This window comes from Melopsittacus undulatus (genome assembly GCF_012275295.1).
Source record: "Melopsittacus undulatus isolate bMelUnd1 chromosome W unlocalized genomic scaffold, bMelUnd1.mat.Z SUPER_W_unloc_6, whole genome shotgun sequence".
Taxonomy (NCBI): Eukaryota; Metazoa; Chordata; class Aves; order Psittaciformes; family Psittaculidae; genus Melopsittacus; species Melopsittacus undulatus.
In genome coordinates, this window is record NW_022993948.1 from 157,229 (window position 1) to 175,878 (window position 18,650).

The 18,650-nt window shown below is 46.8% G+C and overlaps 1 protein-coding gene across 1 annotated transcript in view; it reads right to left on the bottom strand.

Moving 5' to 3' along the window:
- Positions 1 to 360: 360 nt before the first annotated feature.
- The window catches only part of LOC117438295 (cell division cycle-associated protein 2-like), a 125,779-nt gene continuing 107,489 nt past the window's right edge, over positions 361 to 18,650 (bottom strand). Inside the window, 1 exon segment of the mRNA XM_034073829.1 lies at positions 361 to 441. Within this exon segment, the coding sequence (XP_033929720.1) occupies positions 361 to 441 (81 nt within the window).

Genomic DNA, 18,650 nt, shown 5'->3' on the forward strand with positions numbered 1-18,650 from the left:
TTTTTCTTCAGATATGGTACTGATCAGAAGCACAGAGGAGTAGGTGAAGGGACAGCTGTGATTGGCTCCTGCTGTGTGTTTGGTGGGTGCAAGAGTTGCACTGGGAGCAGCTTATGTTCTGCTGTGTGCTGCTTTCTGACAAGTAAAGAATTCAGCTTTTCTGACCTCTTTTTCCTTCCTGCAGTGGGTGGAGAGATCCCTCTGGACATATGGATAGGTGGTGGACAGCTGGTGTCTGAGGAGCTAACGAACTTGGGTGAGAGTTTCACACAAGCAAATGACCTATCACGGAAGCTCTTCCAGTGTGCTGTGTGCTCTGTGCAACGAGTTCACTACAGATAATTTGGACATGCTGGGCCTTCACGTGAACATGGAACGTAGCTTCCCTGAAGACGAATAGAAGGCAGTGATAGGAGACTTGTACCAGTGCAAGTTCTGCCGCTACAACACACAGCTCAAGGCGAACTTCCAACTCCCACTGTAAGATGGACAAGCATGGGTAGAAATACCAGCTGGTAGCACATATCAAGGAGGGTGGCAAGGCCAATGAGTGGAGGCTGAAGTGTGTAGCCATTGGGAATCCAGTACATCTGAAATGCAATGCTTGTGACTACTACACCGACAGTCTAGAGAAGCTGCGTCTTCACATCGTGAACTTGAAGCATGAGACCAGCCTGAAGCTCTATAAGGTAAAGGTTGGCTTTCCTTCATCTTCCTTGAAGGGGGCCTACAGGGTTGCTGGTGAGGGACTATTCATTAGGGACTGTAGTGATAGGACAAGGGGTAACGGGTTGAAACTTAAACAGCAGAGGTTTAGATTGGATATAAGGAAGAAATTCTTTCCTGTTAGGGTGGTGAGGTACTGGAATGGGTTGCCCAGGGAGGTAGTGAATGCTCCATCCCTGGCAGTGTTCAAGGCCAGGTTGGATGAAGCCATGGGTGATATGATTTAGTGTGAGGTGTCCCTGCCCATGGCAGGGGGGTTGAAACTAGATGATCTTAAGCTCCTTTCCAACCCTGTCTATTCTATCATTCTATGATTCTATGATTCATTGCCCAAGTGCTGGAACAAAGGAAAACCTATTTTGAGCTGTAGTGGATTGTGTTTCTTTGGAGATGAGCTGCTCAGATCTCTCCAGCAGGACCCAGTCTCAATTGCATAGTGCAGCTCTTCAGCCTGCATTGTGAGGCTGGAAAAGGGAGAAGGCTGGAAGGGAAACCTGTATATGCATGCATTTACTAGACCTTGTGTGTAGACAAACTGTATTTGGAGGCATTGCAGGTTTCCATCCATTAACACTGGCCTATGCTATCTGGTTTTCTTTAATTTCCCCAGCCCCCTTCATTTTTTTGTCTTCTTCATAATCATCTTCTCTTTCCCAATTTGTTTTTCTTGCTCACAACCCTCTCCTCTTGCTGGCCTGAATCCTGTGGGCTGTAACCCAAGAGGAGCTCTGGATACAGTGGCCATATCACTTGTGCAGCAGAATTGCTCCAGACATTTGTATTGATTTTCACTGGACTTAAAGCTTCACATTTTTCTCTAATCATCCCATAATGGCTTTAGTATGAACAATCAGGTGAGAATTGCCATAAATCTAAGCAACTTCATACATTCCCTTCACACATAGTGTCACACTCATTGTCACCTCATTTCTCTCAGGTCCTCATACTTTTCTTCTTGCTTTCCCCCCAAATGTGGTGCCATTTTTTATATAGAATGATAGAATAGTTAGGATTGGAAAGGACCTGAAGATCATCTAGTTCCAACCCCCCTGCCATGGGCAGGGACATCTCACACTAAATCATATCACCAAAGGCTTCATCCAACCTGGCCTTGAACACTGCCAGGGATGGAGCATTCACTACCTCCCTGGGCAACCCATTCCAGTGCCTCACCACCCTAACAGGAAAGAATTTCTTCCTTATATCCAATCTAAACCTCTGCTGTTTAAGTTTCAACCCATTACCCCTTGTCCTATCACTACAGCACCTAATGAATAGTCCCTCCCCAGCATCCCTGTAGGCCCCCTTCAGATACTGGAAGGCTGCTATGAGGTCTCCACGCAGCCTTGTCTTCTCCAGGCTGAACAGCCCCAACTTTCTCAGCCAATCTTCATATGGGAGGTGCTCCAGTCCCCTGATCATCCTCGTGGCCCTCCTCTGGACTTGTTCCAACAGTTCCATGTCCTTTTTATGTTGAGGACACCAGAACTGTACACAATACTCCAAGTGAGGTCTCATGAGAGGAGACGAGAGGGGCAAAATCACCTCCTTCGACTGGTGCTGGTCACACACCTTTTGATGCAGCCCAGGATACATTTGGCTTTCTGGGATGTGAGTGTACACTGCCAGCTCATGTTCATTTTCTCATCGACCAATACCCCCAAGTCCTTCTCCACAGGGCTGCTCTGAATTTCCTTTTTGCCCAACCTGTAGCTGTGTCTGGGATTGCTCCAACTCTAGTGTAGGACCTTGCACTTGTCATGGTTATACTTCATGAGGTTGGCATCAGCCCACCTCACAAGCATGTCAAAGCCCCTCTGGATGGCATTCCTTCCCTCCAGCATATCAACTGAACCACACAGCTTGGTGTCATCGGCAAACTTGCTGAGGGCGCACTCAATCCCACTGTCCATGTCACTGACAAAGATGTTAAACAAGACCGGTCCCAACACCGATCCCTGAGGGACACCACTCGTTACTGGTCTCCAGCTGGACATTGAGCCATTGACCACAACCCTTTGCATGCAGCCATCCAGCCAGTTCTTTATCCACCGAGTGGTCCACCTATTAAATTGATGACACTCCAATTTAGAGACAAGGATGTTGTGTGGGACACTGTGAAATGCTTTGCACAAGTCCAGGTAGATGACATCAACTGCTCCACCCCTGTCCATCAGTTTTGTAGGCCCATCACAGAAGGCCACCAAATTGGTCAGGCAGGATTTCCCCCTAGTGAAGCCATGCTGGCTGTCACCAAGCACCTTGTTGTTTTTCATGTGCCCTAGCATGCCTTCCAGGAGGATCTGCTCCCAGATTTTGCCAGACACAGAGGTGAGACTGACTGGTCTGTAATTCCCCAGGTTATCCATTTTCCCCTTCTTGAAAATGGGGGTTATATTTCCCTTTTTCCAGTCATCAGGAACTTCACCTGACTGCCATGATTTTTCAAATAAGATGGTCAGTGGCTTTGCAACTTCATTCGCCAGCTCCTTCAGGACCCACAGATGGATTTCATCAGGTCCCATGGACTTGTGTACGTTCAAGTTCTTCAGATGGTCTCGAACCAAATCCTCTTGTACAGAGGGCCCAAGGTCTAGATTTTTAGTCCCTGCATCCGCCTTCCAAAACTTGGGTGCTGCAGTCAGAGCCTTTGCCAGTGAAAACCAAGGCAAGAAAGTCATTCAGAACCTCAGCCTTCTCCAAATCCTGTGTAGGCAGTTCTCCCAAAAGCTTCTGGAGGGGCCCTACGTTGTCCCTAGTCTGTTTTTTAGCCACTACATACCTATAAAATCCCTTCCTGTTATCTTTAAAATCCCTAGCCAAGATTAGCTTTAACTGGGCCTTAGCTTTCCTAACCTGGTCCCTAACTTCCTGGACAATATCCCTGTATTCATCCCAGGGCACCTGTCCTTGCTTCTACCTTTTATAAGCCTCTTTTTTCATGTGAATTTTTCTCAGCAGCTCCTTATCCATCCAAGGGGGTCTCCTGGCCCTCCGGCTGCACTTCCTTCTAGTTGGGATGCAACACTCCTGCGCTTGTAGTAGCAGATCCTTGAATAGCAAGCAATAGTCTTGGGCCCCCCTGCCCTCTACGGCTGTATCCTATGGAACCTTGCTAGGCAGGTTCCTGAAGAGGCCAAAGTCTGCTCTCTTGAAGTCCAGGGCAGTGAGCTTACTGCACGCTCTTCTCACTGTCCTGAGGACCTCAAATTCAACCATCTCATGATCACTGCATCCAAGAATTCCCTGGAGCGTCACAGTTCCAACGAGCCCTTCCCTGTTGGTGAGCACGAGGTCAAGCAGGGCACCGCTCATCATCAGCTCCTCTACTGCTTGCAGAAGGAAGTTGTCTTCCACACAATTGAGAAACCTCCTGGATTGCTTGTGCCGGGCCGTACCGTCGCCCCAACAGATGTCAGGGTGGTTGAAGTCCCCCATGAAAATAAGGGCCTGCAAGTGTGAGGCTGTTCCTGTTTGTCTATAGAGTGCTTCATCCACAGTTTCCTCTCGATCAGGCGGTCTGTAACAGATCCCCACAGTAATGTCTCCCGTCACCGATTTCCCCTTAACCTTGACCCACAAACTTTCTGTTAACTGATCACCTGTCCCCAGACAAAGTTCCATACTCTCAAGCCTATCCCTAACATAAAGGGCAACTCCCCCTCCCCTCCTACCAGTCCTGTCTTTTCTAAAAAGCCTGTAACCTTCCATTCCAACACTCCAGTCAAAGGAGCCATTCCACCATGTTTCTGTGATGCCTATTATATCATAGCCCTGTAGATGTGCCCACATCTCTAATTCCTCTTGTTTATTCCCCATGCTATGGGCATTCATATAGAGGCATCTGAGCCGAGCTCCAAATGAAGCCAGCTCATTGGCTGGAGCAGCTAGAATATCACTACATTGCTCCAAGCATTTATTATAGGTGCTGGCAACTGACTGGGTGTGTTGGGATGGAACGATGCTCCCCTACCCCAACACAACTAGTTTAAAGCATCCTTGACAAGTCTGGCAAGCCTCCCAGCAAAGCCACTCTTCCCTTTCTTTATCAGAGCAGCTCCACCAGCCCCCAGTAGGCCTGGCCTACAACTGTGGGCCCCATGTCCAAGACACCCAAACCCTTGACTATGACACCACCCTTTTAACCATTTATTAACCTGTCCAATCCTCTTAACCTTTGGAAGGTCCTCCCCTGTGTCCTGGAGAATTGTCAAAAAGATTATCTGAGCTCCAGAGCCCCTGACCACCTCTCCCAGAGCTCTGTAGTCCTTCTTTATACTCCTCAGGCTGCTTCTATCTATATCCCTAGCACCCACATGTATCACTAGAAGTGGGTAATAGTCCATGGGACTTACTAGAGCAGGCAGCCTCTCCGCAACATCCCTGATCCGTGCCCCAGGTAGGCAACACACCTCCCTTGCGACCGGGTCAAGCCGACAGATGAGCGCTTCTGTCCCTTTCAAGGCAGAGTCCCCTACTACTACAACCCGCCGCTTTTTCCTGGCAGCACCAGTAGAGATCTTGTGTACCAGTGCACCAGCCGACTGTTTCTGATGCAAGTGCATTTCCTCATCAGCCCCCTGCAGGACAGCAAAGCGGTTCTGGGTGGGTACATCAGATTTAGGAGGAAGCCCCTTGCTTTTAATTGCTCTCTTCCTCCTTTGGTTGTTTTTTTTTGTTACTAATTCCCAGCTTCCCTGATCAACAGCCCCCTTCTTTCCTCCATGAGTTAGAGGGGAATCTTGAGACCCCTGTGCTGTTTGGTCCTGGAGCAAGCAGTCCTGCTTCCTCTCAGCTTCCCTGACATCTTGCAGCTTACTGACAGCATCCCGTAGCTCAGCCACCTGCTGGAGGAGGACCTCCATCAGGGAGCAGCGAGCGCAGCCCTGCCCATTCTGCACCTTTCCCTCACAAGACCAGTGCGGGCACTCTCTACACTCCAAGCTCTGCACCGCAACCTCCCCACTTACCGGCTCTGTCTGGGTGGCTACACTGGCCACCACCGGGGCGGCCGGGGCAGAGCTCCAAGACCGGACCGTGGTCGTATGGCGAGTCCTCACCATCCCGCTCGCCTGCCCGCGCGAACTGCCGCGGAAACTGCCTCGACCTGCTCTTTTTGCCCGCTCTGCCTTGACCCACTCTGTTTGCCCCCTCTGTTCGCCGCGCTCCTGGTCGCCGCACTCCCTGGGTAGATTTTTAACCACTCACAGTTGGTGGCACTCCTCCTGTCTCCGCCCCCGGTGAGTCACCTCCTCGGAGTAGCTGAGCTCTTGGGCAAGTCCTGTCGAGGACTTGAGGCTCCCTCCTCAGTGGCTCTTTCGCTCTGTGGTGAAGTTTCTGGACGCTGATTTCCCCCGGCTCCGCTCCGGTGTTACAAGCGTCCTTTCTCAAGCTACTCACCTCAGCAAGTGATTAAAAATGGCCGCTGATGGCCGGTTTGAATCTTCCACTGAGCCTTCTGTCTCCGCCCCCATATTGGTGGTAGCAGTAGTGGTTTTGTGTTATACCTTAGTTAGTGGACTGTTCTTATCTCAGCCTGTGGGAGTTACATTCTTTCGATTCTCATTCTCATCCCTCTGGGAGCGGGGGGAGGAAGAAAAGGGGGGGGGATAGTGAGCGAGCAGCTGTGTGGTTTTGAATTACCTGCTGGGCTTAAACCACAACATAGGAAGAAAAAAAATAACTGTTACAACTGAACCCAGGACACTGATTAAGTGAAAGGAGCACAGAACATGGTCTGCACAATAGGACTGTCTCCCTTCCATGAGATGAGACTGCTAAAGGAAGTTACTCTATTGGTTCTTAAAGTCATATTTTAAGTAGAAACTTGGTATCTAATTTTCTGTAATGTTACCTTAATCACCTTGTCTGCCCTTCTCGGGAAGTGCCCATCAACACATAAGCACTTTCTCTCTGCAGTAGGAGCAGCACAGCACGTCAGCTACTGCATCTCCCAGGAACTTTTGTGCAAAATGTGATCCCATGCATGATCCCAAATGACCTCATTAGTTAAAGGAAATAATATTTATTCTAATCTATTTGCAGGGAAATTTTTCAGTGCTGAAACACTGCCAGATTCCACAGTGCTTGAGCATGGACAAGATAGTCTCTGTGACAAAACACCCAGGGATAGGAAAAATTTAGATGACAGAGCCTTGCCACATGAAGAAGCTGCCCACTACAGCCAAATCAGCCTGCACAGGTCAGGCCATCCCTTTACTCTTCATCTTTGCTAGGAAGGCAGCAGACATGCTTGATTACACAGCACTTACTGTCATGATGAGCTTCTCAACACAGTCAGGTGACACACTGTGCAGATGGGTGAGGTGCAGCTGCAAATGGATCTTGTTGTTCAGCATGTCCTGGCAGAGAGGGCAGCAGAGCATGGGCTGCAGTGAGTGCTGAGTCATGGCATGCACCCACAGCCAATTCATGTCTGTGTTACTGTATTTGCAATATGGACACTGACACATCTGCAGAGCAAGACAAATTAATCACGCACTTGATACAACTGCTGCTTTCCTCTTTCCTTACAGCTAGACTTTAATAATTTGATGCCTTCTCCTACCACCAGTTATTGTCTTTCATCCTCCTCCTATTTTATTCTTTGCTTTTGGTACATATAAACCAAATTACCTTCTTGTAGATGCACAAAAAGCTGGTTTCTTCTTCCTTACCTGCTCTGATTTGGTCTCCTCTGAAGTTACTGACCATTTAAAGGGGAGAGGCAACTCAGAGCTGCTGGGAAATGATATTCGTTTAGAGGATGCTGGAGGGTCTGTCAGCTCCTTCTCTACATGGCTGGCTGGTGCTGCAACAAAATGAGATTTATATCACAACATCCCCAAAGAGGCTTAAGTTGGAACAAGACAATACTTCAATTTACTTTGCTGCTGTTGCTTGAAACACATACCAAAGACTTGGAGAAGGATGAGTCTATGGACTAACTTACATCCTAGAAAGCATACCTGGCAAAAAAACATTCATTTTTTACTATCTTTCATAGTAAGGGAACAGTGTCATTTATAGTTAGAAGCAGAGAAATCTCAGCTATTTCTGTGGGCTGCTTACAACCTTGCTAGGTGTTGCCATTCAGGAAAGTCTTGTCCAGCATTCACATTGGATACACAAATGCTTGGCCAGATGCAAAGGCCAATGTGTCAGCTCCAAGAACAGTTGGATTGACTCGACAAAGCAGAACTCATACTCCTAGCTCACTGAATATTTTGCATATGAACACTCTAGAATATGTTTGCTTTGGAGATGGTTGGAATCTGTGGCCATCAATCCAAGTGAGGTGTGTTCTGTGATGGAACACTGCCAGGCAAAAGCGCACATCTGAGGATCCCACCAAACCCATGATGGCAGAGACCCAGCCTACAGCCAGTGCCAGGATGGGACTCTGACCCTCATGCTATAACAAGCTGAGGAAAGGCAATTTTATTTCAACAAAACGCAAAAAGGCAAATGAGCCCAGAAGTCAACAGCAAAACCCTCAGCAAATTGCAGTGTTCCAAGAAGTGCATCCCTGATCTTTACCCCTCCCACAAACCCTGGCAGCCTGCAGTACATAAATTTGTGGGACATCTATTATTTAAAAGCTGTAAGGACAAGTATATTATACACAGCCCCCATCTCCTCCTCCCCGAACACACATTCATAACAGTAGTTTAATCTGTCTCGAATCGACTTCAAACTCATTTTGCCCTTAATAGGAGTTATTAATTTTCACTTGAAAGGTAATATTGAAAGGAAAGTAACTTGAAAGGAAAGCTGGATATATAATATAATGGATCGGCTACCAATTAACACAGCACTGTAGCATTCTTCAACCAGTCCCCCCATACTCTTCCCCTTGTCTCTTATTCTCTTTGTGAACCCGCTGGTATCAGCTCATTGTTTCAGAAGATGCTGTCAGAGTAAGATCCAGGCAAACTGCTTCCTTCTCAAAGATCCCCAAAGTTTATTGTTGATAAACAGCCAAACGTCCACTGGCATGAGCTGCATTCCAAAAGGTATCACATCACAGGAAGAGCTCCCCATTTCTAACCGTCTTCCCTGCCAGACCCCACCTCTAAGAGTTCACTTAAATAGAGGCAAAATAACTTCCAGGAGGGGGAAAATCAGTATTGCAAGTAGATAACAATACTGCCAGATGGAAGCAGGGATCAGAGGAGCTCTGGTACTACTGAATTTCTCAGGGTAGATTTGGCCATGCCAAAGCCTGCTTAGAGGTGATTTCCTTACCCACAGCACTGCCCTGACACGAGCCTGGTGTTTCAACCCTGGCTGGTTATGCAGTCTACATGCACAATGTAAAGTCCTGGCTACACCTGAATCCAAAACCACTGAACCCCACTGTGCTTCCAGCTCCATAAAAATATCCAAACTGAGAGTTTCTTCACGTAGAGCAAGTCTGTACTCTCAGTGCCGACTCATGGACACCAACACAAAATGATAGGTTACTTCCCAGGTCAACACACTAGCTTGAACCCCAGACTCTCCCTGGAGTTCAGGACTGGAAAGTCATTAAAGATGTCTACAGGACTGTAGCTGGCCTTCATTGCTTCCTACTAATGAAATGTGCTTGGAGCACAAGAAACATGGCACCACCCTGGACCCACCTGCACTGCTCTTCCACCAAGGAAAGCAGTTCCTCTGGGTGGGTTTGGGGAGGCAGAGTCCATGACCAAGAGCCAGCACCATGGAAGGCAGAGGACCACCCTGCCTTAAAACACCCAGCCCGAGCTTTGTGTGGTGTGAGTGGTCCCATAGCTATTGAACACTAGCTGTAACCCCTGGAGTCATGACAGGGTATTTCCTTATTTCCTTTCTACTGGAAAGCAGCCTGCTTAGAATTAGGGCAAAGTAAAAAGTAATAAAAATTTACTTTTACTTACCATCTCCAAAGTGCCCAATTTTATTAAATGCACTTGATCCAACACGTAACTTCAATCTTTCAAACCCAGAATTATTAATGACTGTCCAAACCCCAGAATAACTGGTTTGTTGCAGAGTTCTGAAAAATGCATATGGAATATTTGTTCTAAATACTGTTGTTTGAGTTGAAAGCTCAAGTGGGAATTTTTACAAAGAGACCAAAGTTTACTGTTGATAAACAGCCAAACACTCAAAGTGACACATTCAGTCTATGTCACAGACCAGAGGAATTCAGAACTCTCTTATGCCTGGAGAAATGAGGGCATGCAGCTTGACACCTGCTCTCCTGGCAGCCAGTGACTTTTGTCTGCACAGTGGTCAGAACAGAATGTCCTTGGCTGAGAATGTCAAAAGGGCCTCAGCTCCGACCAGCAGCTCGGCACCAGGGAAGGTGGAGTCCAACACCTATACCCTAACCACATCCAACATCACACTTAGAGGTCCAGGCCTTGCAGGAGAGAAAAGTAATCAGGCCTTAAAGTATGATGTACAACTATGCACCAGTATTCTTGTTATTTTGACTCTTAAATGGATTTAGTTCAGATTTGCTGACCTTAGAGAAAAATACGCATTTCTCAACAAATGTACCCAAAAGCCAAGTGCAAGGGGATGGTGCTGCTGCAGGCATACTGCCCTGCCACAACACTGCTCAGAGACCTGCTTGTCTTCTCGCTCTTCCTCAGCAGCTGCTTTTCAGAGGAGAAAGAGAAATCCTCCCAGTCATTATTTCAGAGGTGGGATGGGATGATCCCTTGGAAGTGGAGATCCTTTCCTTTGCTAGGTCCAGAGACAAAACCAGAAATGGTCCCCAAGGCTGCCTGCTCTCCACCCTGGTGGAAAGGGAATTGCCACCCCACCTCTCAGCCATCAGGTTCTTTTAGCTAAAGTACCACTGACCACTTCATCTAAACTTCCATCTCCCAACCCAGTAACATAATGGAAAAGCCAATTAAATGATTATTAATTCATGCTGCTTTCCATGAGCAAGAGATTCTCATCTCCCTACATTCTGTAAACCATCTTGCCACTTGCCCTAGAAATTTACAGTGGGTTTTCTGCTATCTATCTCCATTGATTTAAGAAACACCATCCTCCCTGCCCCCAGCCTGCTGACAAAACTCCTTCACAGAATCACAGAATCCCAAAACTAACACAAGAGGCAATGCTCAACAAATGCCATATATTAAAAAAAAAAAGTAAAAAGCAGCAGTGGGGGAGGGGCAGTAATAGATTTCCATTGGGATGTGCCTGACCTGTTTTTTTTTTAATTTCAGCAATTAGAAGGGCAGTAGGCCTGTAGGAATTATTCATAAACTGCAGGACTTGTGCAGCATACACTTATGTTAAATATGTCAAATCATACTTGCCAGCACCATACTCCATAAACACACTTTTCTGCAACAATTTCCAGGCTCTTGGCAGCCCATTAATACCTCCTTTAATAGCAATCTAATATACCACTGATTCAAATCAGGGACGCTCCATTGCACTAATTGCTCTGTTAGGTGAGCATCATGGATCTAAAAAAAAAAAAATCATTAAAAAAATAAAAGGCCTTCAGGCTAGTCCTCTAGAAAGATTTAATTTCAATCTATATTTTAAGTAGAGTTTGCTTCTTGTTTTTGTGGAAAAAAAAATCTGATATTCTACATCTATACAACTGACAGTACATTAAGAAAGTCCCTTCCATAGCTGGGTCACTGCAGAAGAAGTGCTTCTCTCTAGTCAGAAATCACATACAAGCCCCACCCCAAATCTCCAAAGTCTTGTACTGATCTACCCTGGTCTGATTCAGGCCTTAGCTGGAAAACAGTGTGTTGAATATTAATCATTCACATCCTGCCTTAAAAACTGAGTCAGGAATAGCCACAATTTCTTTCTTCCTTGCTGGTTTGGTTGTGCCAAATATCACATTAGTCATGATAAGTTAATTTCTAAAGCTTGGCCATCAGGCAAACAGTATCTCCCTTCTCCAGCACGGAGGGGACAGCTCTGGAGCAGAAAGAGGGAAGCTGGCAGGGCAGAGGGGGCTGCATCCAGAGGCACTTGGGAAATGCTTCGTCCCACTGCCAGAGAGAGAGGAAAAAGAGAAAGCAAACAGGTCCCGCCTAGAAACAGGGATAACCAGCCCTTTTCTCTCCACACAATATTTAGTAGTCACAGAGGAGTGCTGGTGCCTGGAAGCACAGCTGGTTGTTATGAGATGAGGGGAGCAGCAGGAGCACTGCTTAAAGCAGATGGCACTGCCACGTTCCAGAAACCTTTGAGGAGTCACAAAGATGTATGTGAAAATCAAGGTAAAATGAATACTTATTTGGGATGGTTTTCCATGTGTGTATTTTAATGGAAAGTATTACCTATGAAAATGTTTCTGCTTAAGATTATTCCATTTAAAAATAAATCAAATCTAATTGATACATTTATTTGGGCAGCTGAGATTTTTTGAAAACGTACCATGGAAACAGAGAAGTTTTTCCTTCCAGAGCTGACATGGGTACAATCTGCCACATGTGGACATGTGAACCACAGAGCAGCCAAACAACCCTGACACATCACTGATGTCTCTGGGCAGAGGAAGCTTGGGAGACGTTCATCATGTCCTCAGAGATCTCAGTCTTTAAGAAATGGGAAAAAAACCAATCACCCAGGGTGCAGTTAAGAAACTGAGGCACAAAAGGTGAGCAGATTGCTACAGAAAGTAATGATCAAATTGCAGCATGATGAACAGAAAACAGATCCACCTCCACTTCAACACTTCAACATTTGAGCCTACACTACTTTGTCCCTTATCTCCCACTTGCATGGAACTGAATTGCTTAGAGGCACCTCCAAAGGTCAGACAGTCCACCCAAAACAGGATAAGCTGTGCCTATTTCATTCCTGACAGCAGCTCATCTCATCATCTTGAAAGACCTCTGAAGAACCTTCCCAGAAAATCTATTCCAGTGCTTCACAAGCTGTACCAGGAGATTTTTTTTTCTTTTAATTTATTACCTAATCTCAAGCTTTCTCCCTTCAATTTAAGCCCACTGCTTCTTGTTGCCTATATCCTGAACATGGAGAACAAATAATTTCCTTACTTTCAGAAGTATTTTATGCACAAGTAGACTTATCTTGCCCTCGCCTTTGGTCTTCCCTGTTTGGGTCAAATAAGCCTGTTAATACCATGTCCTCCTCACAGCTGATGCTATGCAGACCATTCTCTGTTCTGGGTCATTCTTGCTGTTTGGGCTTTCTGAAATTGCTCTTCAACTTTCTTGACACCCCAAGCTCAGAAATGGACAGCTTTCCAGTGCTGAAGAAATGCACACATTGCACAATATTTTCACCTACACTGTATGCACACTATGCTTCATTTTCAGACTGTCCTGAAAAACACTGTCTAAAGTCTTCCTAAGAAGAAGATGCAAGATGCTGACTGCAAACAGGACCCTCTTCAGCAGAAGGAAATTGGGTCATGTTCTGGAGAAGAGAAGGCTGCGTGGAGACCTCATAGCAGTCTTCCAGTATCTGAAGGGGGCCTCTATAGGGTTGCTCTATAGGGATGCTGCGGAAGGACTATTCATTGGGGACTGTAGTGACAGGATAAGAGGTAACAGGTTAAAACTTAAACAGGGGAGGTTTAGACTGGATATAAGGAAAAATTTTTTTACTGTTAGGGTGGTGAGGTACTGCAATGGGTTGCCCAGGGAGGTTGTAAATTCTCCATCCCTGGTGGTGTTCAAGGCCAGGTTGGATGAAGCCTTGCGTGGCATGCTTTAGTGTGAGGTGTCCCTGCCCATGGCAGGGGGGTTAGAACTAGATGATCTTAAGGTCATTTAAGGAAAGTTTTGCAGACAGCTGCTCTTCCCACCTTTGTTACCTGGATTTAAAGAGTGACCAAAACCCACCTATCCATTTACTCCGGTACTTGTCCTTTCCACACTCTTGGTCTTTGGTAGGCTCTTCAGCATCACAGAATCACAGAATCACAGAATCCCGAGGGTTGGAAGGGACCTGAAAAGATCATCTAGTCCAACCCCCCTGCAAGAGCAGGGTAACCTAGAGTACATCACACAGGAACTTGTCCAGGCGGGCCTTGAATATCTCCAATGTAGGAGACTCCACAACCCCCCTGGGCAACCTGTTCCAGTGCTCTGTCACTCTTACAGTAAAGAAGTTCTTCCTGATGCTTCAGTTTACACGCATTGTCCCTTGTCCTACCACAGGATATCACTGAAAAAAGCCTAGCTCCATCATCCTGACACCCACCCTTTACATATTTGTAAACACTGATGAGGTCACCCCTCAGTCTCCTCCAAGCTAAAGAGACCCAGCTCCCTCAGCCTCTCCTCATAAGGGAGGTGTTCCACTCCCTTCATCATCTTTGTGGCTCTGCTCTGGACTCTTTCAAGCAATTCCCTGTCCTTCTTGAACTGAGGGGCTCAGAACTAGACGCAATATTCCAGATGCGGCCTCACCAAGGCAGAGTAGAGGGGGAGGAGAACCTCTCTTGCCCTACTAACCACACCCTTTCTAATGCACCCTAGGATGCCATTTGCCTTCTTGGCCTCAAGGGCACATTGCTGGCTCATGGTCATCCTCCTATCCACCAGGACCCCCAGGTCCCTTTCCCCTTCACTCCTTTCCAGCAGGTCAACCCCCAACCTGTACTGGTACATGGGGTTGTTCTTCCCCAGATGCAAGACTCTACACTTGCTCTTGTTGAATTTCATCAAGTTTCTCCCTGCCTAACTCTCCAGCCTGTCCAGGTCTCGCTGAATGGCAACACAGCCTCCTGGTGCGTCAGCCACTCCTCCCAGTTTAGTGTCATCAGTGAACTTGCTGAGGGTACACTCAGTTCCCTCATCCAGGTCGTTGATGAAAATATTAAACAGCACTGGTCCCAGCACCGACCCCTGAGGGACTCCACTAGTCACAGACCTCCAGCTAGATTCTGCCCCATTGACCACAACACTCTGCTTTCTTCCTTTCAACCAGTTCTTGATCCACCTCACTACCTGTTCGTCAAGCCCACCGTTCCTTAGCTTATCTATGAGAATGCTGTGGGAGACAGTATCAAATGCCTTACTGAAATCAAGAAAAACCACATCTACTGCTCTACCATCATCCCTCCACCTAGTCACTTCCTCATAGAAGGCTATAAGGTTGGTTAAACATGGCTTACCCCTCATAAAGCCATGTTGGCTGTTCTTAGTAACCCCCTCATCCTTGATATGCCTAGAGATGAAGTCAAGAATAAGTTGTTCCATCACCTTTCCAGGGATGGAGGTAAGGCTGACCGGTCTATAATTACCCGGATCCTCCTTCTTGCCCTTCTTATAGACTGGTGTGACATTTGCCATCTTCCAATCCTCAGGCACCTCTCCCGTTTCCCACGACTTACCAAAGATTATGGAGAGTGGCCTAGCAATGACCTCCGCCACCTCCCTCAGCACCCGTGGGTGCATTCCATCTGGACCCATTGATTTATAGATGTCCAGATTGCATAGCTGATCCCTAACCCAATCCTCATCTACCAAAGCAAACTCCTCCTTTGTCCTGACTCCTTCTGGGGCTACAGGAATCTGGGGCCCCTGGGGAGAGTCTGCAGGAGTAAAGACAGAGGCAAAGAAAGCATTCAGCACTTCTGCCTTCTTTGTATCCTCTGTCTCCAGGGCACCCACCTCGTTCAACAGTGGGCCTAGATTGCCTCTTGTGTTAGTTTTATTTGCTATGTATTTGAAGAAGCCTTTTTTATTATTGTCCTTAACCCGACTAGCAAGATTAAGTTCAAAGGAGACCTTAGCTGTCCTAATTGCCTCCCTACATCCTCTAACAACTGTCCTATATTCCTCCCACATGGCCAGCCCCTCTTTCCATAATCCATAGATTCTCCTTTTCCACTTGAGTTTGCCCAGCAGCTCCTTGTTTATCCACGCTGGTCTCCTAGCTCCCTTACTTGATTTTCTACCCATTGGGACACTCTGATCCTGAGCTTGGAAGAAGTGGTCCTTGAATGCTGACCAACTATCATGAGCCCCTTTACTGCCTAGTACCCTTTCCCATGGGACTTCCTATAGGAGTTGATTGAACAGGCCAAAGTTGGCCCTTCGGAAATCCAGAACTGTGGCCTTGCTAGGTATTCTATTCCTCCCACACAGGATCCTAAACTCCACCATCTCATGGTCACTGCAGCCAAGGCTGCCATTGACCATCACCACTTCAACCAAACCCTCCTTGTTGGTGAGTACTAAATCTAGCAGCGCTCCTCTCCTAGTTGGTTTGTCCACCATTTGCATTAAGAAGTTACCATCAATGCACTGGAGGAACCTCCTAGACTGTGAATGATTGGCTGTGTGAGTCTTCCAGCAAATATCAGGGTAGTTAAAATCTCCCATGAGGACTAAGGCATGTAGTCGTGAGGCTACTTCCAGTTGCCTGTAGAAAGCCTCATCAACTCCTTTGTCCTCATCAGGAGGTCTATAATAGACTCCCACAACTGTATCACCCGTACCAGCCTGTCCCTTAATTCGTACCCACAGACATTCCACTTGCTCCTCATCTGCCCCTGGACAGAACTCAATACATTCTAGTCGTTCTCTCACATAAAGAGCAACTCCACCACCTCGCTTTGCTGACCTATCTTTCCTAAAAAGGACATAGCCATCCATGACCACATTCCAGTCATGTGAGCTGTCCCACCATGTCTCTGTAATTGCCACTAGATCACAACCTTTAGACCTCACACAGACTTCTAACTCTTCCTGTTTATTCCCCATGCTGTGTGCATTGGTGTACAGGCATTTCAGGGAGCGAGCAGAGCACGCCGATGGCACCCTTGGGAGGTGGGAGGCCTTTTGGTCTTCATTAATAGTAGAACAATGCCCCACTAGTTCAGCTACAACCCCCTCGCACTTTGAATCTAACCTGAAGCTCTGTGAATGAGCTCTGCTAACTCTTGTCCTAGTACCCTTTTTCACCTGCGGGACAGGGTCTAAACTATCGTTTCCCACAAATGAAACAATAGATTGATAGTCCTCCCTAGTTCAAGCCCTAGCATGTTTCTCTTGGTCTCGTCCCTAACAGGCCCAGTTAAATCCCCTCCCCCCTTCATATCTAGTTTAAAGCCCTGTCAATAAGCCCTGCTAACTCCTGCCCCAAAACCCTTTTCCCCCTCTGGGACTGGTGTATCCCACCTGCCACCAGCAAACCAGGTGTCTCATACAGCAGCCCATGACTGAAAAATCCAAAACCCTGCCTATGGCACCAGTCACGTAGCCATACATTAATCTGCAGAATCTTCCTATTTATCTCTTCACCCTTGCTTGTAACAGGTACAGAGGCAAACACCACTTGCGCTCCAGACCCTTTAACCAGCCGTCCCAGGGCCCTGAAGTCTCTCTTCATTGCCCTTGCCCTCCTTGTAATAATTTCATCACTGCCAACCTGAAAAACCAGCAGCGGATAGTAGGCAGAGGGCTGCACCAGATCAGAGAGTTTCTTTTTAACATCTCTAATCCGAGCCCCAGGTAGGCAGCAGACTTCCCTGTGGGATGGATCTGGTCGACAAATGGGCCCTTCTGTTGCTCTCAGAAGGGAGTCACCCACCACAATTACTCTTCTTTTCTTCTTGGTTGGGGAAGTTCTAAGGCATGGGGGTGAGTGACAAGCCCTAGGTGACTCACTAGATAGATGTACCTCTCCATCTCAATTTACCTGGCTTTCCTTTATCATTATTATTATTATTATTTGTAGTAGCAGTAGCGATTTATGTTATACCTTAGTTATTAAACTGTTCTTATCTCAACCCGTGGGACCTACATTCTTTGGATTCTCCTTCCCAACTCTCCAGGAGTTGGGGGAGCAAGGGGGGGGGGAAGTGCACGAGCTCTGTGCGGCTTGGTTTAAACCCATACAACACTTAAGCATATCCTTTTGAAATCTGAATGTTTTTTTACAGCAGAGCACCACAGAAAAGCAGAACAGCTCTGAGAGCTGCTGCCCTCTCCAGGGTGGTGTGTCAACCACAGCATGCTTTCCCTGTCACTGTGACCTTTGGGAAAGCATGTTCCATGCCCTTCACTCCACTGGTCTGCCAAGTTCACAGATCGGTCACTTTTTTCCATGAGAATGAATTTAACTCTTACTGAAAATCCTCCTCTTTTACTTTCTGGGTGTTTTGAAACTATTTCACATCCTTGTTACTAACATGAATAACAGCAAAACAACCCAAGTGTTAATTCAAGAGACATTTCTAAGTCCCACACGTATTTTCCTCCAGTGGTGCTGCTTTCCTTTCTCAATGCCTTTAAGCTAAAATCACTTTCCTTGTTTCTATGCACATTAGTTGAGGAATGCCAGGTCCTCAGAGCACTTTTCTGAAAGATTTAGCCATTTCAACAGCAGTCCTGGAGGGAAGTCCTGGCTGAAGCTCAGGAGGGCTCTGAAGGGTTTTGCTGGCATCCCCCCAGCTCCAGCATCTTCACATTCCTGACAGCACATGTACCAGCCGACTTGGGCAGGCTCTCCTCCTCCGTCCAAAGAGGACTTAATGATGTCTTGCTTTTCCCCAACATAAAAAACGTTTTAACCCTTTAAATGATTAAACAAAGTATAATTTCTGTTCTGCCCAGCCTAACTGTCCCCTTTAAGACACCTTTTCTCTTGCTAGATTCACAGCTGCAATCCCTTTCCTATTATCTGTCCTTTCTGTAGAAGTATATGCTTCATCCAAGCCCTTCACCTTACCCACTATGTCAAGAGGAGACATAGAAAACAGTAGTAGGCAGAGGGCTGCACCAGATCAGAGAGTTTCTTTTTAACATCTCTAATCCGAGCCCCAGGTAAGCAGCAGACTTCCCTGTGGGATGGATCTGGTCGACAAATGGGCCCTTCTGTTCCTCTCAGAAGGGAGTCACCCACCACAATTACTCTTCTTTTCACCAGATGTTTCATTGGGCCCTTGCACATCTTCAGTGGATTCTTCTGAAACAAGAGAAGCA